We start from the raw sequence: 26,793 nt of genomic DNA on the forward strand, positions 1-26,793 counted from the left end.
TGATTCTACAAATATTTGGCTAGTGTTAAATTGAAATAATTAATTTCTATTCAAAGAAAATTAAGTGCTTGCTTCCACGTGAGGCACTGGCACAGGGTGCCCAGAGAAGCTGGGGCTGCCCCATCCCTGGCAGTGTTCAAGGCCAGGCTGGACGGGGCTTTGAGCAACATGGTCTAGTAGAAGGTGTCCCTGCCCATGGCAGGGGGTTGGAACCAGATGGTCTTCAAGGTCCCTTCTCACCCACACCATTCTGTGATTCTATGAAAAAGGCTGGAACTTCAGCAGCATAAAATGGAATAACTTTCAGTTGTTGGTTGTTGCAGAATGCCTTTCTGAAAATCACATCAGTAACTATTTCTTTTCTCCTTCAGATACTCACTAGCTGGAGGAAGTACTTCATCGTACTGACCAACTGTTCCTGACTTTTCTGAGACAACAGAAATCTCACAGTATCTGCAGTGAAGGCGTACACCCTAATGTTGTTCTGCTCCTCAGTCATTGGAATGTCCTTTAGTGGAAGGACATTCCTAAACATACAAGAGTGAAAAGGAAGTCTCTCAGATGGAGGCAGTCCTTTTCAGCTCCTTAAAGCTGTAATTTTTTTAAAAATGATAATGCACATATTCCAGGGAGGTGACTTTTTGTAAAATCTGAAATGTATATTTAGGTTTGTGATAGAGAAATTGAAGATATTGAGAAACCTCAGGTATCTTGCTTTAAGAATTCCACTGGGAGATGGTGTATGTTGGAATTGTGTACAGATATGTATATAATGTCTTTTATAACTGAAAGCCTTTCAACGTGCATAAGGAATCACTGTGTACAAAATGGTAAAGTGCTTTTGTAGATAATGTTAGTGGGATAAATATTTGACAGGCCATAACTGAGTATTGCCTTGCCTTTATTACATGTAAATTTTGAATTCTGTGATAAGTGACTCTTGGTTTGATTTTTGTATGTGAAGGATTTGCCATTGAAAGAGTTAATCCTGTACCATGGAACCTTCTTCTAGTACCTCAGCAAAGACACAACTTTATTCTGTTTCTCCAGTATTTCTTCCTTTTTAATCTATATTCCGAGCGTGACTTTCTAATTATGGTACTACTTCTGGTTGGTTTAATTCACCTTGTCTCTCAAAGCTTTAAGTTTAAATTATTGTTTTTCCTAAAGAATGAGCTCTTTTAGTTTTTCAGTTTTAAATTGTGCCAATGCAAATTCTGAACACTATGTATTGTTCAATTTTAGTAATAGGTGTTTGTGAAGCCTGTAGTGAAATTCAGATACAATCTTATTTTCACCTGACCATGTTTGAATGCTCACGCAAATAAATTTTTATTACCTTCATTTATTCTGAAATATCTCCTTCAGATGTTGGCTCTGAGCTCTGAGACAGTGGCAAGTATTTCTTCATCATGCCTACTTTTATCATTAAAATGAATGTCTTACAGTGTAAAGGAAAAATTATCCATAGACTCAATATTCGTTCTTGCTGCCTAAATCTGTGCGTCTCTTTACTGAAAGTGATGGATATCAGACAGAAAGGCTGCAGAGCTGAGCCTGAGTGGTGTATGCTGTGTCCTATAACAGCAAATGCTGAGATTTCCACTGTTCTGTGAGTGCTCCTAGTAGCTGACTTAACATTTTACAGTTCTTGGAAACAGTAACACTAGTGATACGCGCTGCTGACTGGACAGCATTTTTGTTTTTTCACAGTATTACTCTAGGTTCACCTTGGGTTTTTTTACCAAGGCTATATTCAGGTGCTGCTTATTCTTGTAGCTAGGAGAGCTTTTTTGCCTTGTTTTTCATGAAAAAATCAATGATTTTACATTTTGCATGACAGTGAGGTAACTTATCTGTTTAATTAAAAAAACATACGGATTTTGGAACAGAAAGGATTAAAACTTTTAAAAAGTACAGGTGTATCTACCTGCTTTGGTACAAAAAGACCCAGGTTCTCTAAGCAGTCTGGAAGCTGGTGAGGTGTCCTTGCAGAAAGAACTTCATATCACCCTCATTCTATGCATATTATTAATTGCCTTAATTATTAATGTAATAATTTAACAGTATGAGGACACTGAAGCTATGAACTTCTGACCTGGTTGAAACAAGTTTGAAGAAATGAGTGGACGTGTGCTTGCTCTAACCAGTGTTCTTAGACCCAAGACGGTTGCCAGCATAATGAGGTAGTGGTTTTCCTTTATGGCTACATGGATTTAAGGTAAACTGAACAATGCCTAAGTTTGAGCAATGTTTTATAACTCCTTTTTAATGAATATCTTTAAATATGTTGGCTTGTGTGCTCTTAAACATTAAGGTTAGGCTTTACCCTTGAGGAAGCAAATTTAGCTCTGCTATTGAAAAATGGGCGCCTGGATACAGTGCCATGGGAAACTTACCCGTGACATCTCAGTAACAGAACATTCAGCCCTTCCTTCAGTAAATACGTGCTGTTACAGCATACAGAAACAAATTGATGTGTTTGCATTTGAAATACAGGTAGATTAACAGAAACTTTTCTCCAGTCATCTGTTCATATGAGGATTTTAAATTAAAGTGAGTGCACTTGGAGATGCACAGAGCTCAGAGATTTAGCGTGGAAGTTAAATTTACGGTGCTGGCTGAAACATCAATTTCTCAATTAGCAAATTAAATGAAATTGCAGGGTATGCTCTTTTTGAACAATCATTTAAAAAGTTATACACACATTTATTGTTTGAGTTGCATTTCAGTTGTTCCAGGGCTGTATGTTGAGGAAATGCTTCTCAGAGTAGCTTGTGGCAGAATTTGCTTGGTAAATGCATCCTTTGGTTTGGGAACTTAAGATGCGTAAGAGTTGGCAATTGGGCAACTCTTGGGCAAGGGCAATTGGCCAGAAGGCTGGGACATTTAGGAAAAGACAAGACCTCATTTATGGTAGAGATGTGTATTTTTATATGTAATATATAGGTTATTTAAATATAGACTATCTTAAACTGAGATTCACTAAAAAAAAAGTGTGCTTTATCTTGAATGTAAAATTACAATCATTTGCTTTGGAAAGTACTGATGCTTTAAAAATTGGATCTATATTGGTAACAGAAGGGGAGCTTTGTTTGAAAGAAGCCTGGCCTCAGTTTCTGAGAGAAAAAGAAGCGTATTGATATTTTAAGAGGTTATTTTATGCTAAAATCATGTCTGTGTTTGTTATAATGTTGCACTGATGATTTTTCTGTGCAGATAGTACTTCACTTAGTCTTGAATATACTAAGCGACAAAACTAGCCCTATTTATGCAAACATTTAAATTACTGGAACTGCTTCTTTTGTCAGGGATTTCAAGATTAGGCATTAAATAAACTCCCTGTTTAAAGAAAATAAAATCAGTCATTTGAACTGAAGGCTTGCTTTTTGTAAGTATCAGATGTGTAATCTATTTTTTTAACTTAATTTTCCTTGCAGTTGCACTTTGTTGATCACCAGTTTACTAAAGGATGATGGCATGATCGCTGTCATTCTGAATGCTTTTAGTGTGCTAACAGAGCAGCTCTTCCTCTGAAGAGCCACAGTTCCTCTGCAGCTCAAAACATTTTGTGCCCATCCACGTTGGTATGGACAGATGAACCAGTTACTGCGGAATGATTTACCTGTGGTGTTGCACCCTCATGGTACAGGGGGAAGGTAAGAGCGTGTACATTGGCACTTACTTACCTGCAAAGCAGTTACTACTGTGAGTTCCTGTCCTCCTCTATCCACTGTAACTCCTTCATCTGCCTCTGCTTTCAGTGTGCTTGTGAAATGTTTAGCTCTTACTACTTCATGTGGCATTCTGTATTATTTTTTTTAAACAACATGGTACCAGTCTGTAATAGTTTTACTTTTAAGGAAGCGTATTTTTGCCTTCAAATATGTCACTGCTGGAACATTACCAGAATTGCTAAGAAGCACGGGGATAACGCAAGGATCAGTACAATCGCAAATTATTTTTCTAAGTTGCTGGGGAGGAGCTTGAAGTATAGCACAGACCTGCAAGCTTGCTCTTTTTAACTGTATTTTGCAGATGTGCAAGCATCTGCAGTGGACAAAGTGTCTGCAGTGGTTTCCTGCCGCCTTGGAAAGCATCATTACAGAGGACGATTCCAGTGTGTATCTGGTTTTCTGTAATATTGCTGTCTGTTTATAACCGTGTATTTAAGTTTTACTTTTGTCACTCTACACCAACATACTAAAACTTGTAAACTACATGACCTAGAAATAAAGAAGGAAAAGTTTAATGGAATTTTGCCATCTGAGTGGTCAGTAAGAGAGATTGGGGGCTCTCCTCCCAGAAGGGGATGCTCCTGCGGGGTTCTACCTCAGCTATTGCCCCTATGTTGGTAATGGTAAGCAGAAAGGTTATAAATTGGGGATCAGGTTTTAGTTGTAATAATCTTAGAATTTGTACAAGACAAAACTCTTGTATAAACTCATCACTTTCTGAACATCGAGAATGTTTTTTGCCATTGGGAAATTTAATAAGCTTATTTCTGACAGATGGTCTAGCTATGTGAGAAGTTTACTTCTTTTTTTGATTAATGTGTTTTTCTATCTATCTCCACACATGAGTGACTGATGATAGCGTACTGTTTGGGTTAAATATGTGCAGCTCTGTATTATGGTTTGTCCTGTGGCAAGACAATGTGCCCATTTACAGAGGGCAGCAATTGAAAACCTGCTTTGCATTCCCCATCCTGCCAGCCCAGTGACACTGATGAAGAGCTTGTATCAAGTTGCATTAACGGAAGCCCAAATACTGTATTGTAACCTGTGACAAACCATGTGACAGCTGCACTCCTGTAATTATATTTCATTACCATCTTCTGCTATTAAAAACTGTATGTGTGCCATGGGGCCATGTTTTTTTTTCTCCACCAACTTTCCTGTGTCCCTGGTGGTGAGGTGGGGAGGGGGATATCAGTGTGCTCCAGCAACTGTTGTGTCCCTGTGCAGCCATCCCCATGGTTTGAGAGAGAAAAAACCACATCATAATAATTGGTCCTCTATAAAAGGAAAAACGTTCAAAATGGGGCTTTTCAGGTTGTGCTTGTTCCTCTGTTTTGTTCTTGGCTGATGGAATAGTAGGATACTAGTTTTGTCTCTTTCCTTGCAAGTCCTTTTTTCCCCTCTAGTCGGAGACCTTTATCCAGATTTCTGCAATCAATCACAGCATCTTTTTCTTTGCCTGTTCAGTTGTCTTTCAGCCTGTCATTTTCAGCAGGCTTCAGCTGAATTTACAAAGGCATTGACATCTCAACAGTGTTTAGTTAAAATTTTGTGACAATAGGTAGACCAGAGGTATAAATAGTCACGTCTTAGTGGAGGTTAAGTTGGACAGCAAAGAAATAATGGAGCTGTTCAGTCTTGTGGAAGAAAATCCCCACGAGTCAGGCTTTGCTGAGCCCACTGTGTGTGCTGCAATTTCCTAAGGTAATAAGGCTCCTGGTTTGCTTTTATTTGTTATTTGAAGAAGAAACTGATTATTCATGGTAAGTAATAACAGCACCAAGAGTAAATCTCTTAGTGACCAGTTAGAGGTTTTCCCACTGCTGCAACAGGAAACCTGTATTTATCTTGGTTGTTCCGCAGGAACACACTGTGACCTGCCTCTCTTTGTGCCCCATGGGATGGGGTTACCAGCAGCATGCTGTGAATTGGGGTTCGAAGCAAGTGCTTAAGTGTCTCACAGTTTTCTAGTAAACTACAAGTTTTATTCATACATATAGGCTTCAACTGACTGTAAGAAAGATATGACTGTCAAGACAGTTGCCTTTACTCTCTTACTGTTCTCTTTCAGTTTGGGGTTAATCTTAGGAATAAAGAACTAGGAAAATGCTGACAAATGAGGCCAGTTCAACTGGGACCATTTAAAAAAAATTAGGAATTACTCTGGTACAGAAGGAAGAAGAAAATCTTTTTTAAAACTTATTTTCTATAGAAAAAAACCTAATACAAAAAGGTGAAACTCCTGAATCAGGTGCATCCTCTGAAATTGCAGCCACAGACTAGCTCTATTCTCATGATGAATTGAACTGTATCTTGATCCTTGCCTTAGAGTTATCCAATTGCCTTTTTTATTTTGATGCTCAGAATAAACGACTGCAGCAGATGATACAGGGGTAATGAAAATTGTATCCAACAAGCCCCAGTGATGTAAAATAAAGTATTAAGGGCCTGACCCTCAATAGACTTTCCATTAAGATACAAAAGAATCTTTTCGCTGTTGTAGCTAACAACGATGTGGGATGTAGCTTGTAGGGCTTTGCAAGTATTACTTCAGAGCTCAGTAACAATTTTTCTGGGGGGGGAACACAAGGCCTGCAGCCCCTTGCTGTACTTCACAGCAGCAACATGTGCTGTTGCTTCTTTAGTTCTGTTTTTCCAGGCCTGCACGATGTTGCCAAGTTGCTGTTAATCTCTGCTGTGAGCTGTCCCTGTCTCATCACTATATAGCACCTTGTTCACGTTCCCAGTTGGTGCCGAAGTGCTCCAGTTCCTGGATGTTGCTGGTATGCTGAGGCTGTTGAATTCACTTGCTTTGGCCCTACAGAACAAGGTTGCAGACTTGGAATGGAGAAGTCACTGGGACCTGCCAATGGCACAAAAGGTCTTTAGATATTTCTGCATACTTGCTGAGTTTGTCCTTCATGTCATAAACAGACAAGAGGTGATGCCGTAGGGTACATGGGATCATTATATCTGTACTGATCAGGAGAAACAGCTTAAGGAGAAGAGCAACTGCAACAAGTTACCTGCCCAGGAGTGGGAAGGTTTCCACACAGCCAAAGGAAGTATGAGGAAATCCTCGTTTCCCTTTACCGAGGGTCTTGCAGTTGGCCATGGGGGCTGCTGCTTGTCATAAGCGGTTAGGAGCCCTCTCTCTCCTTGGATGGGAGTCTGCATGTATCTTTGAGGGGCATGGGGGACACAAAGAAGGCTTTGCCATCTCGAAACAGGAATAGGTATGATCATATTGTGAGGTATTTTATTCCCTTTTGTTGCAAGCAAAGCTGTCAGCCATTTTATACATCGCACATAGCTAAGCCATTAACAAAGTGAAGAGCTAGATGAAGAGAAAGTAGGGGTAGAATAGTCCCAGCTTCATTTCCCATATCCAGGCCCCTCTGCCTAGCTCTGTCTCCTCAGAGGCCCCTAATGGGGATAGGTGCATTTCCAGCATGTTGAACTTGCGTTCATGGGAGTTTTATATCACCCTCATGACAAAGTGTTTCTTTAAACATAAGGCAAAGCATCTAAGCATAGCAGACTTAGCGCTGCCAACCTTCTGAGAGGGGCAACAGCTTATCCAAGCTAGGGTGTTAGCTAATGGTAAAGCTGGGTATGTGAAATGGGTGTAATTGCTGCTCCCTCTGCATACTGAGCACCAGAGGAGAGGGGGAGAGACTGAAACTCCAACCAGAAACTTAAAGTCATGCCAGGAGGTGTAGCAGGCAGGATAAAAACCTGGGGCTTCAAGGGTACCCTCAGCTTACAGCATATGCATTACCAAAACACTCTTCCAAATCAATCACAAAGAGCTGCAGTTCTCATAGCATACAGGTTTTCTTTCAAACAAACAGCAGAATGTCACCACAGCCTTTAATTTCTTCTTGTACATACCATTCACAGTACATTATCAGCCCAAATAATATTGCACTGGATTATTTTAAAAAGTTTCCACCTTGCAAGTAGTATTCACTTTTCAAAGCCAACAGATGAACAGTTTGGTCAACTTGCACCAAGAAAAGGGTTAGATAAGAATCCTATACTTTATTCATACCACATGGATGTGTAACCCCAAAGGGAAATGAGAATGAGCTGTAAACTGTTTCCTTGTTAAAGATAGAAAATTAGTAATTCCTTGCTGATTAAATGTAGAAAGACTGGGGAAAAAGATGAAATCTGAAAGTTATCTCATTCCTGTTAGACTGCTTGCTGTATATATAATTATATTCTATACTGTGAAAGTCCATCTACATTTAAAAATCCAGCAGTCTACAGATTAACATGGTAAAAAAAAATAATATATTTTTATGAAAAGAGAAGAAATAGTGTTTGCCTCAGAGGAGAAAGGGTTCAGATTGTGAAGTCATGTTTTCTTTTTGTTTTAGGTGCAATCTTTGAGGCAACAAAATGTCTTTTGGCATTTGGCACTCTAATAAGGACAATATTTTAATACTGGCACAAGCTAAAAACAGCACAGAATGACAAAATACAAGACATGAAACGAACCGCAGCCACTGGGATGATGGTACGCTAGCCTGAACATACGGAGAACTTAAACAGTTTTGCCAAGGAATTGTGACGGTTTCTGCAAAACGATACTGATTTTTGTTTCTTTGCTTTTACCAAAGTGTAAGTTTTCCTAAACTTGGAGGGAGACAAGAGTTTCAAACGTCCTCTAGAAAATCAGCAGCTGCTGGACAATCAACACGGCGGCTTGTTTAGCCATCAATAGGCATGAGGCTCTTTATGACTCAGAGCTCGGGTGCGAGAGGCAGAGGTGGTGGCACTTCGGATCACTTCCATCCATCTGGGAGACAAGCAAAAGACTGGTCAAATTCTAAAGACGGATTTCTTGAAAGATGATACAGTCTGCACTACCAGTTGTACAGAGTTTTATTTCCAGTGCCTACAGGAGCATCTCGCTTGCTAATTTACTCCTAAGTCTAGCTGAAGGCAAGAGGATCTAGATCCAAGTGACTACCAAATGCATATACAAAAGGAGGTTTAAAACCTCCAAAATTCATGAACTTAGGGTTTTACTCATTCTGCAGACACCCAGTCTCCTTTGCTTTTTTCCTGGATGGTCCAAGTGATGACCACTCCTCATTCTAGAGTAAAAAAATGTAATTTAGCTGCAGTTCCTACTTCTTTTTCCTAGAACTGAGAAAGGGCTTTTGTGCTTTTCCCTATTCTACTCATTTATTTAATCATCTCTTTCCCACAGTTTGCCTAATTTATACTTTTAGACTGACATGGCTAAAACTTCAAAATAGCTTTCTTCAATACAAGACGACATTAACATTTTTGGCATGTTAAATGTGTCATATAAAAGAGTTATATTAGTTCTCAGTATGAACAACCTCAAACTGCCATTTAGGAGGAGCAGTGTCTGTTCCCTGGCTTTCCATGCATCTGAAATTCAGTGGGAGGTGTAAAAATTCCATGCTGAAGTGGCATAAACACATAGTAAGAGTTTTATTTCAGGTGTGGATTTTTCCATCCAGTTGCACCAGAGGGAGTGAAGTTATTCTGAAGAGTCCTGTGTACTGGAAGAGTCCTGTGCTCTGTTTACATGCTTGCTGAAGTGTGAGACGCAGAGCCAGCCTGATGAATTTTGACTGGGTAATTCCTGTTTTGTAGTGATTACATCACAGCCGTCACGTCATCAAACCCAACCACTTGGTTCTAGAGTTATCAGGTTGAAAACATCTTCTGAATTTTGAAGGGTTCTTGCTCTCGTGCTGAACTACGTGCCTGTTATTACTGAATCAATTTACTAAACTTCCATTCTACTAATCTTATTTGGAATCTACTAACTAATCTCCTGGAATTTTACAAACTTCCCCTCTCACAAAAGACCGACTTACCTTTCAAAAGTGTATTCACTTTCAGCCCTGAAGTAGTACACATGGGACTTGAAATGTAGCTTGAACACATAATCTTTGTGAATGTTTTCAGATTCGGAAGGGATGGTAAGTGAATATCCCAATAAAGGAAGACTGGCTAAAGGATGATTGTCCTGAAAAGAAATGATAGAAAATGCTGTGAGGTCAAATGCTCTTGGGTAAAGAGCACATAAAATGGAAGACAGATACACACTCATTTAAAGTTCATCATCGTGTTTCCACACGTGCTTGAAAATATACCAGCTTTATACAATCACACCGAACTTAATTATCTGGTAGTTTCAGCTTGCCCATCTTTATAGACCCTTCTCACAAAGATCTGCTGCAGGCTGATCCCATCACTATTTCCTCATAAGAAAGTTGTCTGAAATCTCAAACATTCACTACTTTCAAGCTGACAAACATAAAGCCCTATCATTTGTCATCAGCAGCACAGCACAGATGTTCACTGGAACTGGGAAGTGAAAAATTTCTTCCTAATGTCTTATCTAAATCTCCCTTCTTTCAGTTTAAAACCATTTCCCCTTGTCCTATCCCTACATGCCCTTATACAAAGTCCCTTTTCAGCTTTCTTTTAGGTCCCCTTTAGGTACTGGAAGGCTGCTAGAAGGTCTTCCCGGAGCTTTCTCTACTTCAGGCTGAACAACCCCAATTCTCTCAGCCTGTCTTCATAGGAGAGGTGCTCCAGCCCTCTGATCATTTTTGTGGCCCTTCTCTGGACTTGCTCCAACAGGTCCACACCTATCTTGTGCTGGGGGCCCTGAAACTGCACACAGTACTGCAGGTGGGGTCTCATGACAGTGGGGCAGAGGGGGAGAATCAATATTCTACTATTACTTTTTTCTTAGTGCAGAAACTCTATCATTAAGGATTTCTATAGCAATGAAAGTATAATATAGCAACTGGAATTATTTTGTGTTTATGTATGTCCTCCTTGAATACAGAGCTTTGAAAGTCCAACAGGTTGTAGACTTTCGCAGTGGGATGTTTGCTAATATGGATTAATCGTTGGCCACTGTTCTCTCTTGTCTGACTTAAGCATCCGTAATGGCAAACCAAATTGGTAAGTCACTCTCAGATCTTTAATTGTAACAATCTCAGAATTTCTATGCGAGCAAACTCTTGTTAAAACCCACACCACAGTTTCTGAGCAGCAGTGGTATCTGTTGTGCTTTTAGGCATGACACAGACTGTGACTGCTGAAAGTTTCAGGAAAGAAGCATGTGTTCTTCAACTGCCAAGCAAGCAGATAGAGAAAAGGCTCTGCTCCATGGTCCACCTGCTACTCAGCTGTGGCCAGTGCACCTGCTTCTCTCGCCTGCAGCTCCCCTGAGTGATGGATGCTTTTCTCTCTGCCTCCTCTTTGAAAAAACAAAAGGACTTCTCCAGCCCCACACACACACACTTGTGCAGCCTGTTACCTGGTGCGATTTATAGAAGAACATACAGAAGTTGGTGAACACCACCCAAAGCTTCTGCCACCCGTTGCTGTTTTTGAATTTTCTGAGGAGATTTCCAGACAGCTGGTTCTGAAACAGATCAGAAGGAGCCAAATAAAACAGTGAAAGCTACCTGCAGCTTAATTATCGTAAGAAAAATTATCTGCCTTTATCTGGTTGTGTGTGACCTTGTTGTACGTGAAAATGTCTTGGTTGAATGGATGTATATTTCTTCTGCATTGTTCTACTTCTAAGTAGTACTTTAATATATACTGTTTGTAGCTGGGTACTTCCAAAAACTTCAAGCTACTGTACTCTTTTTTTCATTTTTTTAATTGAGCTGGCTCTCAGTATTACATTACTAAGTATCAGTCTTGTTATCCTAGTCTCTCTTTGCTCTTTTCAAATGATACTTAAATAGAATGGAAACAGAAAGTCTGACATGAATTTGTGATGTAAAGAAAAATTATGACATACTTTAGAACCACAGATAGAGATTGAGCTCTCAGTACCCAGTGAGTTCACATGGTAACTTACTTTTCAAAGAATTCAAAAGCAAGGACTGGTAACCTTAGTCTTAGCTGAATTATGGATATTTTAAGAAAAAGGAGGAGGAAGACATAACCAAGTAAGAGTATTTAACGGCTGGCTGACTAGACTGTTCTTCACATTGTGGCAATGTGAAGTCCAGTATCATTGTGCCTTGCAAATCAAGGGGAGTTCTCAGTGAACTAATTCCTTCCAATTCCTTGCTGACTGTAAGGGATCAAAATAGCTGTTTACATCATTCTTTTTATATAATGCAGAAGCTAATAACTTAATCTGTAAAGCTTAACAGTCAAAGTCTGGTGGTCCTGATGTATCTACTTCAAATGAAATAGTCTTGAAAATGTTCTGTTTTCACCAGTCTTGGACACACAATAAAGCCTTTGCTTTAAAATCATCCCCTTCTCTGATATCTGGCCTGGTGCCTCCTTGCCCTAAGTTACAGGCGTACTCCTTAGTTTTCTGTTACCTCATTACTCTGGAGGATATCATAAAAGGACACGCTTTGCATTCGGTACCAGCAGACATATGAAATGGGAACAGGCCGCTGATCACTGATCAGTCCAGCAGGTAGGGAAGTACAGTCACTGACAGAGAGAGGATCTTCTACCATGAGAGAGACAGAAAGGAGGGAGAGACACAAAGAAAATAAACGATAATGCTGAAGTGAGAGCCAACAACAGAATGATGTGAGCATGAGTGTAACCTGCCACACATGGAACAGCAGTGGAGCTGAAGATGTTTTCACAGAGCAGTGTATGTCTCCGGGGTGTGTTTGGTCTTCGCTGCTTTGTTTGCATTCATTTGAGGAGGAACAAAAATAAGGAACAATGAGCACTGATCTCAGACCAGAAGATCTGCCTAACTAAATGTTTAATTGTTAGAATTAGTCACTGGTTTAAGTTTCACATCTATTTATAATAAGCCCTCTGCTTTAGGGAAAAATATGAGACCTTGTTCCATGCTGAACTATTCCCCCCTTGCAGGACATAAGGGTATACAGGGCAAAAAGTCCACCTGCATGGGATTGAAATGAGGCTCTACAGTTAGCGTTTTCCAGTAGAGAATAATTTTCTTTGTCGTATTTCAGCACCAAACTTGCCTTCTGTTTAGAAACAGAGGCAGTTACACAAACTATGAGTATGTCTGTCTTAGCATCTCTACATTCTGCATCAGTAATACGTCTTCTCTAGAGCAATGGTGGCCTGATGTCTGAGGGCAGCCCTGTGAGTGCGAGTCCACTCTGAGCTTTAAGATTCCTTTTACCATTTCCATTGAGCATCCATTTCCATTTGTTGAGAACTGTGGTAAAGTACTCAGAGCTCCCTGGAGAGTCTCTTGAGTGAAGGAGGAACACCTAAGCTGGCTTACCACCTCATCCTACAACCTACACTGAATGGGGAGTCTTTCATTTTAATCTTTGAAAAGTCAGTGTCTGCATCTCGTCTGTTGAGTACAGAATTAAGGAATGTGTATCAAATTGGCTTAGCTGTGATTAGGGAGGGAAAAAAGGATTTTCATTTTGAAGTGGAAAACGCAAATAAAGAAAAAGCAGATGAGACTGAGCAATGAGACAAGGTTCCAGAAAAGATGGCTAGGTAAAGAAAGTATGTTAGTAATACATGTAAGTAAAACTGGCTGCAGCAACTAAAGACAATATCCTTTCAGCTCAAGCAATGACTTAATGCCTCTGTAACAAAGCATTAAGCAGTTCACCCTGCTTTAAATTTTAAAGGGCATCAGCATTATTTTGGACAGTTACTTCTATGAAAATTACTGCTCTAACTGAATTTATGAAGATGCACTAAGGAAGTGGATACGTGTTTCTTGACTGATGGTTTATGCCATCTTTTGAGGATAGTTGAATAGGTGTGCCTGAAACTTCCCCAGGAGGAGACAACGGAACAGGGAGGAGACAACGGAATAGTGCACTTATTAAGGAGGAGCAAAAAGGAAATTGTCATTCAAGAGCGAATCTGGAGCTGCAGTTCAGATCGTTCTGAGGCAGATACCTCCACAGCAATACTAAAGTCGATCATTGAAACACTGGTATTTCTGTGCCAGCAGACGTGCACCGTAGTGTTGCCACGGTGTGGTGACTGACGTTCGAGTGAGGTGCGGGATGCACTGAGGTCGTCCTCAGATTCCTGGTCTACAGTAGTTTCATCAGGAGACTCTATGAAATGCAGGGAAAAAGCATCTTTCTTCCTCTATGCAACAACATATATAATTGGAAAAAATAAACAAATCAATTCTGTCCACAATATTGTGAACTAAAACACACTTTTAAAAGTAATTTTGTGCAGATGTTAAATAGATTATATTTTTTACGTGTTTGTTTCTGTTTTATGTGTTAGAATCACAGACTAACTACCGTGCTTTGTTGCTGCTTTTAATACCTTCCAAGGACAGGCACTGCCCAAATCTTGTTAAATAGTTCCTGGAATCTTTATGCTTAAGTCATTTCTCTATTCAGTGAAACTTTCTGCTAACATCAACAAGAACATTAAAATGGCACATATATAAATATATATATATATATAAAAATAAGCTTCAAATGTATCAGTTTGACCTGTGGCCAGCATTTTTCACCATTTTGCTTAGAAGCAATTACCAATCATACCGATAAAAGTGAATAAAACCTCCTCTCCAGCATTTACTTACTGTTGTCAGGTGGGCTGCTAGCCAGTAACTCTGGGGCAGGGCCACTGCTTTTCTCTGCCAGGTCTATTGCCATCTGAATGTCTTCAGTCCACTTGTCCATTTCAGAGCGGGTACTAACAATGAAAATTCAGGTTTTATTCAATTTCATACAGGCTGGAAGCAAATGCTAAGAAATAGTCACAATCTGAACTTACTTACTTACTTTCAATTCAAATAAATAAATTACAGAATCACAGAATGGTTTGGGTTGGAAGGGACTTTAAAGATCATCTAGTTCCAACCCCCCTGCCATGGGCAGGGACACCTTCCACTAGACCAGGTTACTTCAAGCCCCGTCCAACCTGGCCTTGAACACTGCCAGGGATGGGGCAGCCACAGCTTCTCTGGGCAACCTGTGCCAGCGCCTCACCACCCTCGCAGGGAAGAATTCAGACACAAGATGCTAGGCCTTTTTTCCCAATAACTTAGGTTTGGTTCTGACTCGCCTGGTTACCACTCTCTTCTGCCCATTCACCTCTTTTGTTTTTTAACAGGTGGCTTTCACAAAACAATATGCCTTTGAAATTGTTTTAGGACCAATACAAAGAAAATGCTGCCCCTCTGGTTTTCTACCTGTCCCACTGTGAAAGCTGCAGAGATACACGGTTTATACGGGTATGTTCTCTCCACTGAATTACCTTGCAGCAACAACGATGGACTGGTGTTGACCTCGCAGTGTTAGACAATGAGGAACCCCCCATTCCTCTTCACTTTCTTCTATCTGAGAGATAAAAGCCCAAATGCAGTCAGATTGCAGAAGTACGTATGTCTTAAGGTGAAACAGTGAACTGAACAAGCTCTTATCACTGTGGAAAACTAAGAGAAATGTTCACAAACAACAATTCTGAGCTAGGTATTGAGAAAAAACATTCCGGCTTGAAGTTGGAAAAAAATTAAGTAAGTTCTGCAATAACCTCTTACGCCAAAAGCATGGCTTTAAGGATATGTTAAATGCTGGACACTGTAGCATAACATGGTTCTGTTGTGAACAAGTCCATGCCAAGTGGACTATCAATAGAGTGGATTTCTAGAAACACTAAATAAAACTTGAAGCCTTGCAGGTGTTCAGAGAAACTCAGTCACAGTGGTAGTGATTACCTAACTCAGGAAAACAGTACTGAGTAGATACAAACCCACGAGAAGTTCCAATGAAAATCATGGGGGGAATGCAAGTGTTTTGAAACTAGCAAAAATATTTTTGAACTCATGTAAGAAGAGAAGGTAACAAGGTGCTATCGGCTTCAATTCACTGCTTCCCACAAGAATTGCAACAAGAGCTCCAACATATTGCTGCCAGTTTCCCACCACTTTGGCTTTAAGATACAGAGCTGAAAACATTAGGAAATGTTTTTTAGTAGAAATTAGATTGTCACTCCTATTTACTTGCATTGCACAGGGTGTCTATAAGCAATTATTGATGAATTACTTGTAAGAATCACAGCTAAATTTATGGTTTAAAAAGAACCCATCTCATAACAAGTTTGCATTATAAGGAAGCTGTCCCCCCAAATGCCTTTTTTTCTCCACTTCTGCTATATAGTCACCTTTGAGTAGAAGGCTGCATGAACACACACCAAACCCAACACACCCCCATCAGGCCCTGGAAAATGTAGCCACAACTCCTCTGAATCAGAGAACAGCCCTTGGCTGCTGCTTTCAGTCCAGCAGAAATTCATCAAGCATTAAGATGGGACCACAAATGGCCATTTAAGCACAAATCCCTTAAGTTCTCATGATACTTACTGTCATGCCATACAGTGGGAGATGCCCGTGGACTTTAAACTGATTTGATGCTGTCAGGCCTCTACTTGTGTACAACAAGATATCATTAAACTAAAAAGCAAGAAGAAGCGTTATCAGGATGATGTTGGCATGTATGTATGTAGAAAAAAGATATTAGAATGGTAAATATGGGAAAGCTTCCCAGTACTGGCTATTTATATGGCAGTCCTAACGCCTAAATCCAAAATATTGGCTTCCACAATATTCCAGTACCTAGATCTAGCACCTGTAATTTCCCTGCCTTCCTTCCCAGCTAGTCTCAGGCACGTTCCCACAATTTTCCACTGGGTATCTTGTGATGCCTTCTAATGCTCCCTTCAAGATCTCTGGGTCAGAACTAACAAACAAGCCACAACAGCAGTGAAACCAAGCAATACGTTTCACACTCTGCCACACTTTGAAGCTATGGAAGGTAAGGGTGTTTCATCAATGTTTTCTTCTGATTTGTGTGAAAAGATAAGCAAGCATGACTGAGAGAGGTGTGTCCAATGTAACTTTGAAGTAAGTAGCTATCTGTTACTCCCTGTATTCAGAAGAAGACCTGTTTTAATGCAGAGATGGCTTTAGGTTAGAAATACCAAGGGGAAGAGACTGAGTATCTCAATTTGTAGAGCAGCAGTTGTCAAAAGTATGTCAAACGACCACCTGCATTGCCATAAAACGAATGGCCTATTTTCACTGTGCCACCTGCGTCAAAGGATTTTTGTCTCAATGCAGACAGTTGCATCAAGAAAATCACACTCTCTGGTGTGAAGCTGAGCTCTCACCACAGACATCTACAACCCAATAGCAGTAACTCCTGCAGCTATATGGATCAGCCACTAGAGGGGGATTTAATTTTGCTAATGATTACACGTGTTCGGAGTCCCGGAATACTGACACGGAATTTTACCTCTGAAAAGATTCTGGTGGTGAGACAGACCAAAGGCTTCTTCGACAGCATGAGAACCTGACTTTAAATGTTTTATACAGGTATAATATGGAGTCACCATCTGATAACAAGAATTGTGGTATACAAGAAAACATGCACCATATTCACTAGGCTTCCTCTTTAGTGCCTTTAAAAGCAGAGGATAATCCTACCCAGGTAGGTTTAGCTGTTCTATCTTTAGCTCTTTTGAAAGATTAAATGTCAAACATCCTGTAAAGCCTAGCACACTCACAAGCTGTTTCTACACACCCACTGTCTTCACCTTCTGCATATGAGAAGTCAAGGAAGTATTTTCTTGGACTAGAACTGCAACACTGGGCTAAAAGAATCTATGCACTCAGCTGGGCATCCCGCTCAGCAGCAGCAGCAGGATGGGGAGCTTGGGAGCAAGCCAGCTGGCGGGGAAGAAAAGAGGAGGAACCACCTGGACAGTTCTTGTGGATCAGAGACCGATCCGCATAACCTGAAAACGCTGCGAGTGATGGTGGGAGGAGATCACCTTTCCTCATGTGAGAACCACAAAATGTATCTCTAGGTAAAGGCAGGTCCAACAACATGCTGGGCACTTGTGGGCTGAACCCTGGATAAACTTGGCTCTGTAATGTGCGCTGAGAGCATTATGTGGATTATTGTTCATACCACCAGGAGTTACTCTTTATCTTCTTTTCTGGATATGATCACTAACCCTGGTGCCACTTTTCATTCTATAATGAGACTGCTTTTATTTAAGACGATGTGCTAGGAGGTATTATTTTATTATTATACTCACGGTGTCATATAAAAATAGCTTTATCTTTTTAAGAAGCAGTTACAAAGAGAATATGGGGTTTGGACAGAAATGTAAGTTCTTAACAGCCAGCTACAAAGGTTGTTATAAATTAATATATAAATTTATGTTAACTTAAATAAGGCTGGTTAAAAATACTTGCTATAATTCACAATTCGAGTCTAACAGTATGTCTAATAGTTGCCTATAGTTACATTTCATTATATAAAGAAAAACTGTCTTCTTGCTTACCAGAAAGAACATCCGTTGCTGTAAACCTTTTCCAGACAACTTACTGAGGCTGCCCAGTCGAATGAACTCCTGTGGGAAACAAATACAAAACAAATATGTATCTTCAGCAAAAAAGATTACCATTTTTTACTATGCAAACATAAATATGACTACTTGGGCATGGGACTGCCTTGCCTATCAGTCACCAAGACATTTTCTTTTTTTTATTATATATGTTAAAAATCTTATTTATAGGACAATTTCTTTCCATTTGTAACTGTCTTCAGGATAAACTCCTCCATAGTCTTTCATTCACTTTCAGAAAATTCAGCTAAGCAAAATTTTCTTTACCCAACATAGATTCCTTCAGACAGCTCCTTCTTTCCATTTTAAGTATTTTTCATGGTACAAAAGATGTAAAAACTAACTATAAGTTGGCCCGTATGTTACTGGTTAGCCACTGGTAAGCTTCTGTTGTATGTATGGCATACATAGCCCTTCACTGAGACGTAAAAATCAGCTACACAAACCAACATCACCATCAGGAATGAAGGAAATTTGTCTGGCAGTGTGAGTTATCTGGGTACTATCCATGTCATATCATACAGTACATTAATTCAGATCAAACTGCTAAAGAATGTTTAAGGATGGAATTATAGGAAAAGTAGCACACTTGAAACTTTCAAAATGCTGAATTTCCTGGGCTTACTGTAAACTAGACTGTAACTCACCCTTCCACTTACCTGAAACCCATCAAAATACCATTTTCCAGTCACTCCCTCCAGCTTCTGCCAAGAGGGTTATATTTATTTATTATAGTCTTCCTAAGGTCATTCTACTTGTAATTGTGAATGTAAAAGACATGTAAAGCATCAGAATCACCTGTATCTTAGACATAAACTTTAAGATTAATCTCTTCAGAGAGACACTCCGGTCATCTTAGGGTTGCTGTGATATGTCCAGTCCCTCTACCTGCATTGTGTAAGGGTTAAGGGGTGGAAAAAGTGGCTACAGGTGGTTATCCCTCTCTCACGGTAGGTTCGTGTTACCAGAGGGGCCACTGGAAGCTGTTGCTGGCCACCAAAGAATATTAATCTTGATTAAAATGTATATGTTGCCACCTAATAGCCACTTGCAGGCTTAGCACCACGATGGCAAGCGCTGTGCAAAGACGGGAATCAAGAGCTGCAGGTCACTGCAATCTGCAAGCACAACCGACCGTGGGATGTTTTAACATCCAATAGAGCAACCAGCTCAGTGGGGACCCCATTCACAGACAAGTGGAAGAGGATGATTACCTACAGCCTCCTTTAGGACAGCTGAATCACCAGCCTAACATTAGACTTCTCCTCCGAGATATGGAATTCAGCCACCTTAGAGTAAACACAGCTGTGGGTGATAGTGGCATTTGCCTCACAGCCCAGCCTGCACTGGGGCAGGGACTTCAGTTGAAGCCAGAAAAGCTGCCAAAGGGCTGGAAGCAGCAACATCTTGGGCATGTGCCAGAGTATAGTGGCCAATGCTTTCTGCCTTGGCAGGCAAACAACTTCTGCCCCCCGTCTGCCTTTTTCTTGAACTTCCTATGACAGGAAGACTGCTTGTTCTTTAAATAGAACAGGGTAGCAGAAACACCCGATGACAGCATTTAATTTCATGTGATAGAGATGCACAGGCTGTGAGGGGCTTGCCAAGGAAGTGAACGGTCTGTGGATCACTGGAAGGAGGCATGAGCCATGTCAGATGCTTGGGAGACAGGGAAGAGGCAGAGTGAGGGAGTGGGGAACAACCACAAACCCAGAAATGCCTGTGCCCGCCACTGCCTTCACAATGGTGCATCAACTTCAAAGCCCTTTTTCTGCACGTTTGAATCCTGAAATGAACTAGATGCTAGAGAGCTCAGCAAGCTGCCTCCCTGCCACAACACTGCTGTGACACTAGACATGGACATGGCACAGCAAGCAGAGCAGCTATCCTGTGGGATCTACCAGGGCTGGATGGACACACTGGAGAGGAAGTTCGAGGGCTGCTGTATTTACGGTTCAATGCAAAACTCATCTTTTTTTCAAGCTGTTTCCCAGAAATACATAAGGCTGAGAACAGCCTAGCAATGCATTTTACCCACCATTTCAGTTGCTGCAAGTACCGTTTTTGTTTATTACACACAGAAGTCAGGGAGTGGGGGGACATTACTTCAACAGACAACTCTCAGGTTTGCATGTACAGATCCATGCACCTAGAAAAGTAAAAAAGGCTACAAATATTACACCGAGGCTCATTTATTCTGAAATAAGCCTCTGTTTTTAAAAAAAGCCTTGACAAGTAAGAAAAAGATGTTGGTATTTTTATAACACAATTAAAAGTGTTTACGTAAGGCAACACTGTCTCAAAAAGTACTGCCTAATGTTACATGTAGATTAAAGAGACTGTTTGTTCCCCAGGGCCATGAGTTTCAAAGCTAAGCATCCTGAAAGGGCTGAAGGTCCTCCAGAACTAATGTCTTACTTTTCCTTCTAACTTCCATGCTCTAGCACTGAGGGTTGTAAAGACCAAAAATTAAGGGCAGCAAGAAATAAGGAAAGGTGCAACTGCTCAAGCTTTGAATGCTGTGATAAATATTACATTTTTACCACCTCTGATGTAATAAGTGTTTGGAATTGCCTAAACCATCCAAATCTACACATAAGATAAACCTAATAAAATCAGTAAAAAGGTAATAAAGATGATTGCTTCTTCCTACTTTAAAGGCTGCTGTTTTCTACAGTATTATGATGTTTACACTTGATAGTTCTTGATGAGGAGAAAAAGGAAAGGCATTTTCACAGCTGCTCCTAAAAAACAGGCTTCTAATACATACCTAATGCTTTGAAATTGTATCAGACCTTGACCACAACTCTGCTACTTACCCTTCCTGGGATCACCAGATTGTCTATGCCTATCAAGTCTTTCTTGAGTTCATGCAGCTTCTGGAAGTTCTCCATCTTTATCATATTGCCATGGAGCTGAGCCACCATTTCAGAAATCTCAGCCAAAGCAGCTAGATGGACAAAACCATAAAATGCTTATTAAAAATTTACAAGAACACTCAAAAAGAAAGATGGCTTTTGTCTGCAGCACCCAGCTCATGAACGTCACCCTTCTTGTGTTACCCTTCTCCTTCACAGTGTAAAGCTACTCAGGCAGACTAAAACCCATACAAACTCTGGACATCATCTTATGGAGCAGAGGGGAGAGGGTGGAGTGTTGTAATGAAGAGACAGCCTATTTCCTCAATCAAAAGTTTGCTCTATTTTAGCCACTGGAACTTTGTTAGGAATACTGGAATCAATTCGGTGCACCAACGAATAGGTTCTCCTAAAGGACATTTCCAATTAATCTAGGGATCTTCTCTATGCTTGAAAAAATACGCATTTTCCCCCTGCTTCCAGCACATTGGGTCAGGTCCATATTTGAAACCACCAGGAAATGGCAGTGTCATTTATTGTATCATTTCAGATAGTAAGCAGTAACTCTGGGGTTTGTCCTCAGTCTCAGCAATGAGAACAACTAAAAGAGCTGCATGTTGCTGAGTTACATGACATTCTACTTCATTCTCTCCAAAGACACTACCAACAGCAAGTGACCTAACACCCAGGAGTGATTTTCCTAAGGAAAATCTCCAGTGTTGAAGGGGACTTTTGCTGTGTGAAGAAGGACTGGGTGGGACACAGGAGGAAGCAGGCACTGTGAAGTCCCACTGTGGCAGCAGAAGCCAAACCCAGCACTCAGAAGACCAGAAACGGCAGAAGCCAAACCACGTGCAGGATGCTGCCGATCTGCTTCCTGTGTCTTGTCTTTTTGCAGTAAGTCAGCTCAGAGAACTAAGCTGAAAATCACTTCACCATTTGATCTTTTCTGGGCGACCAGCTCAGGGACTGGCTCCCTGTGCCATCATGTATGTGAGCACCAACCCTGATACACCAGGGTGGGTGGGCAGTCTCTGAATGGGCTAAGCACACTTTAATGACTGATTTTAGCACTAGGAAGAGCAGTTAGAGTCAGTTAAAAAAATACAGTCAAGGGAACAGTAACAGTGCTTTTTTCTCCCCTCTTACATCATTGCTCAGTGCACAGTTCATCCACCTGTTAGTGGGAGGCCTGTGCTCTCTGGTGAGATTCACATCCACATTTCCTTTTAACAAAAATCTGCAAACACCTTAGTAGGAGACTGATCCCAGAGCAATGGTGTCTTTGAGTCACACTGTCCTTCTCATGCTCTCTTATTTTCACTCCTGAATCCTGTGTTCATATCCATTTCAAAAGTAAAGCTGGAATCAAACCTTGATAGGCACTGCACTCTGTGGGGAGGTGGGATCAGACACATCATCCTCATTACCTAGCCTTGGCTAAAAGAAATGAACGCATTACTTGCTGCATTCCTTCAGCTCATTCAGGCCGTAGCTACATCCAGGCAAACATCTGTGTCACGCGGCACTTCAGTGCCACAGACCTCTGTGGCATTTCCTATTGCTACAGGTCAAGCTACTTCTGCACTTTGTGCATTGCCTGCTGTGGGTCTCATCACATGGCATCTAAGGGAACTTAGGCAGCTAACACCTTACAGCTGGGAGCAGTCACACTGAGCACTGCTCCCTGCCCAAGTCCTTCCATGGATGTGCACTGAGTGCTAGCTGCATAGATAACATATAGTTGTCTTTAAATAGCTATACTACTATATCTAGTAGTACTAGAGTAGATAGCTTGCAACGGGGGTGGGGGACGGGGGTGAGAAAAGATGAAAACAAATCATCAGAAAGAAACAGCAGGCAGCGAGTTCAGGCTACAGGAGGAAAATTTCTTCACATGTAGAGAAAAACCATGTTGGCAGCTTTGAGTTCCTGAAACAAATCATGGGAATGGGAATAGAGCAAACTGTATGTCTGTGAAAAAAAAGACAACACTTAAAGACATAACAACAGCAGCCATACTGGGTCACACCAAGGGTTCACCTGGGCCAATATTCTGTGTTCCTAGTGGATCTCTAGGGAAATCCAGAAACAAGCACATACGTTAGGTTCCCTGTGCTCTCTCCCAACCTCTCAACTGTTTTCAGTTCAGGTAACTTCCTGAACTGCATATCATTTCTGTGTTTAATAACCCCCAGCAGATTTCTCTTTCAAGTACTTGTCCAGACTGTGACATAACGTGTATACAACAGCAATCTTAATCCTACCATTTCTGGCCTTCTGAGTGCTGGATTTTGAAACTCAATCCTCTTTCAACGTAGGCTTAAATTGTCTTTTTTGTTTCCTTTGTCCAGCCATGCAGCTCTAATGGATTTGGATGCCATTCCCCAGCTCCAGGAATTGGAATCTTTTCTCTTACTTACCTCTTGAATCCCTGAAGTCGATGTGGCTTGGTGGGTAGTGTTTGCAAAGCCTCTCCATTATCTGCTTGTAGTGCATCAGCCTGTGCAAAGGCCTGAGAAGGAAGGTGTTGAGAGGCAAGTAGCAGACTTTCTGTAGCTCGAAATCTCTGCAAAAGGTCTCCAGCTTGCGAGAGTTCTTGATCCCATTCTCCAACTCCATTAAAATCTCATTGTGCTTCCACAGGTGAATTGTCAGTTGCTTACATGCACAAAGAAAAGAGGATGTGGTAGAGCTCTTAGCAACTACTGTGAGGCATGACTCAGCCCAAACCCATTCCAATAAAAAATCCAACTAGCACAGCAGTTGGGATTTTGCAAACCACATCACTGTACAACACAATGGCTCTGATATTCACTTGAAAAGGAGAAATGGCATTACTCATTTCAAGTGTACCCCCCATTCCCTCTGCATTCCCTGTAAAACAAAAGTACATGAGCAAACAAATCTAAGTCTCACATCAGTGAGAAATCTAAAGGCAAGATGATGACATGAAAATAGCTCATGCAAGTAGGTGCAACAGGGAGAGAGCCAGACAATGCGAATGCAGAGCTAAGAAACAAAATGGGATTTTCTAGGAGGATGAAGGGATTTAGGTGCCCCACTTCACTTAGATGCTTTTGGGGAACTGAGATGCAGGCAAATGAACTTCTAGCTCTGCTCCCCTGTTATTAATGGGAAGTTGCATCTCTTGGGAATCTGAACAAACACAAAAATAGAGGCATTGTCTGACAGAAATCCTTGGTTACGTCCTCTTCTGCTTAGTACAGTTTCTAAGATGATCTCACTGGTAGGAGGGGATTTATGCGCCAGCAAGTGAATGAGCTTTGCATGAAATAACGTAACTTCACTTAGGTCTCAGTAACACAGACGTTAATGAATCCTATTTAAAACAATTCAACAGTGTATTTTTGAACAATTATGACAGGGGCTTCATTTGTATTTTGCAAAAGGTAAACTGGTTCTTCAGGACGCACAGAGCTTCTCTCAGCAGCCAAATAAAGTCTCCCGGCACCAGGTAGAATATTAACAAGCAACAAATAGAAATTGCATATGTATGTTGAAAGAACTTGAGAAGATAGTTTGGCTCAATGTAACGCTTGCGCTTTTTGATACATTTCCAATCAACTCCCTCTCTTCTGTGATTTGTGACTCCTTTACCAGAAACACACCTTCCCTACAGCCAAACTGCTTCCTCCATACACTGCGTGTTCATTTTACGAGCCTGTACCTCAGGCAAAGACACAGAAGACCCTCTGGACTACTACAGAGGCTGCCCATTAATTACTTGCTCTTAACTTCTTTCCTATGTTAATTAAACAAGGAGTGTCAGATTTCAGACCTTTTAACAGGTCTCACGATAAATATGTAGAGTTTCAACTAACTTCATAGTTTCCTGTGCAGTTCTTTAACTCAAACTGGGTTTTGCCTCTTTCCTCCACATATCTGCGCTTATCAGTGCTGGCGGATCTCAAAGCAAATGCAGAAAAGCCTCTAACAGGAACGGGAGAATGGCAAAGGTGAAAGCACACTGACAAGTTGAAGTTACAGTGAGGACTGTACACTGCCTTTAGAATAGTGCCACAGAAGGTCCTGCAGACAGTGAAGGACAGACAATTTAATGTTATAAGGCACCAAAAGCAGAAACAGAGTCTGTCAGAAGCTCTTTTGGATTCCCAAAACTGTTTGTGAAAAGTGGATACTCGTTGAGAGCATGGATGGAGGTAGAAAAGCCCCCTCTGTGTTTCTTCCAATGCATCTGAACTATGTCTTGAGGGGAAAAGGCAGTTCCTGCTAAGTATACTGCAGAAGGGTAAGACTGCCTTATTGCTGAGAAAGCCGTCTATGCTGAGGACTGTGAGTTATGATTTCCATGTTTCCTTTTTCTGATTTGCTGTATAATCACCTGCATGTCATTTAACTTCTCTGCATCTCTCTGTCCTCCTGAAAGATAAGCCTAGTACTAATGAATGCCTCAAGAGAGCTGTAAAGATTAAACTGCCTTTTCCTCCAGCCAAAAACTCAACCCTTGGCACCATAATGCACAAATACAAGTTTCCCAAATCAAATCGATATAGAGGTTATGGTCACTACTCCTGCAATATCTTAACATCTATATTTGCATGAACAAGTAGGCACACATGGCATTTGAACAGTCTCTTCAGCCACACAAATTCCTCTCTTTTGCCTTCTTATTTGACAGAAAAAAGAACTGGAAATGAAATGTTCCTGAACTTTTGTGTTCATTGTTCCTGTATTTGGAGAGAAGAATGAGGAAAGAGGCTGGACAATTTAAAATCAGCTTGCAATTCTGAAATCTCAGGGCTCACCAAACGCTTGCTACTTCATCAAAGGAAACTTCTACAGCATAAGCCTTGATTACAATTGGCAAAGACCAGCAAAAGAGGCAACATCATATGAAAATGAAAAGCACGCTAATGTTAATCCGTGTCAAAGCTTAATAGTTACAGGATCATTCCTACCTTCATACTCTGAATGTTCTTTAGCATAACATCTCCAATTCTTTGGTAATCTCCTTTAATGTGAGCATTAGAGCGGCCTTCCCTGTCAGCAACAGAAGTATCACACACTTTAGTCATGCAATAAACCTCCATAATCACTTATAAGCACAGAAAGGGACTCAACAGCTCATTTCTTTTAAAATCCTGACCCCCATGCTCCTTTACCGGGGAGCGTGTGAGGAATTTTCCTGATGAACATGTCATTCCCAGGTACAGGACACCTTTCACCCCGCCTGCCTTGCACTCCTGGCAACAGAGACAGCAGGCACTTAGCAGAAGAATTAGACTTTTAAAGACAATTGCTAGCGTTTTTAAACACACCAGAGAAGGCTGGAAATGGCTGGAAGGAAAGGAAGACATCAAAATCCCATGACAATATGTAGGCCTAGAGGAGAAGGATAATTCATTCTGTTTAGAAATGAGGACCGCACCCCAGAACAAGACCCGCAGGTGTTCCTCCTCTGAAGAGCTTTCTGCTTGTACAAGGGAGAAGGGGCAAAAAACCCCAAATCCATCCAGCATCTGGGATTGACTCATACGTGTTACATACTGGCAGGAATTTTCTTTCAGTGTGTCACTTCTGGTATTAAAAATGCAAACTGCTCCCTCCCACCCAGCCAGCTGCACTTGGGTGAGTGCTCCGTTTTGATGAATCCCAGCTCCTGATGAAAAAGATATTCCTGCTTCTAAACCCATGTGCGAGACAGGCAGGGATACCACACTGACTGAATCCAAACATTTCTTCTAGAAAACAGGAGGAAAAATCATGAATGTAAGAACCTGTTACAGATCTGTTCCAACCAGGTTAGGTTTTCAAAAGAAAAT

The 26,793-nt window shown here is 40.9% G+C and overlaps 2 protein-coding genes across 7 annotated transcripts in view; one reads left to right on the forward strand and one right to left on the reverse strand.

Annotated features, from left to right (window-relative positions):
- STK24 (serine/threonine kinase 24) overlaps positions 1–4,864 on the forward strand; it is a 52,196-nt gene extending 47,332 nt beyond the window's left edge. The window contains exons 11-12 of one of the 3 annotated variants that reach the window (XR_003990221.2): positions 372–3,659; positions 4,039–4,864. Coding sequence is in view for 1 of the 3 variants with exons in the window: in XM_030477283.2 (XP_030333143.1) it covers positions 372–408 (37 nt within the window). In the remaining 2 variants the exon portion in view is untranslated. Of the gene's footprint in view, positions 1–371 lie in introns of all 3 variants that reach the window. The other 2 variants (XR_003990220.2, XM_030477283.2) reach the window with 2 other exon arrangements.
- A 2,694-nt stretch (positions 4,865–7,558) lies between these two features.
- FARP1 (FERM, ARH/RhoGEF and pleckstrin domain protein 1) overlaps positions 7,559–26,793 on the reverse strand; it is a 219,434-nt gene continuing 200,199 nt past the window's right edge. For 3 of the 4 annotated variants that reach the window (XM_030473637.1, XM_030473629.1, XM_030473624.1), the window contains exons 17-27: positions 25,930–26,011; positions 23,410–23,647; positions 20,948–21,078; positions 18,066–18,134; positions 16,078–16,167; positions 14,973–15,055; positions 14,296–14,408; positions 13,644–13,807; positions 11,068–11,175; positions 9,608–9,759; positions 7,559–8,547 (exon numbers count right to left, since the gene is read on the reverse strand). In XM_030473637.1, coding sequence (XP_030329497.1) covers positions 8,466–8,547; positions 9,608–9,759; positions 11,068–11,175; positions 13,644–13,807; positions 14,296–14,408; positions 14,973–15,055; positions 16,078–16,167; positions 18,066–18,134; positions 20,948–21,078; positions 23,410–23,647; positions 25,930–26,011 — 1,312 coding nt within the window. In that variant the 3' untranslated portion in view covers positions 7,559–8,465. The remainder of the gene's footprint in view (positions 8,548–9,607; positions 9,760–11,067; positions 11,176–13,643; positions 13,808–14,295; positions 14,409–14,972; positions 15,056–16,077; positions 16,168–18,065; positions 18,135–20,947; positions 21,079–23,409; positions 23,648–25,929; positions 26,012–26,793) is intronic. The other variant, XR_003989673.1, reaches the window with a different exon arrangement.

The sequence above is a fragment of the Strigops habroptila genome, chromosome 2, assembly GCF_004027225.2.
Source record: "Strigops habroptila isolate Jane chromosome 2, bStrHab1.2.pri, whole genome shotgun sequence".
Taxonomy (NCBI): Eukaryota; Metazoa; Chordata; class Aves; order Psittaciformes; family Psittacidae; genus Strigops; species Strigops habroptila.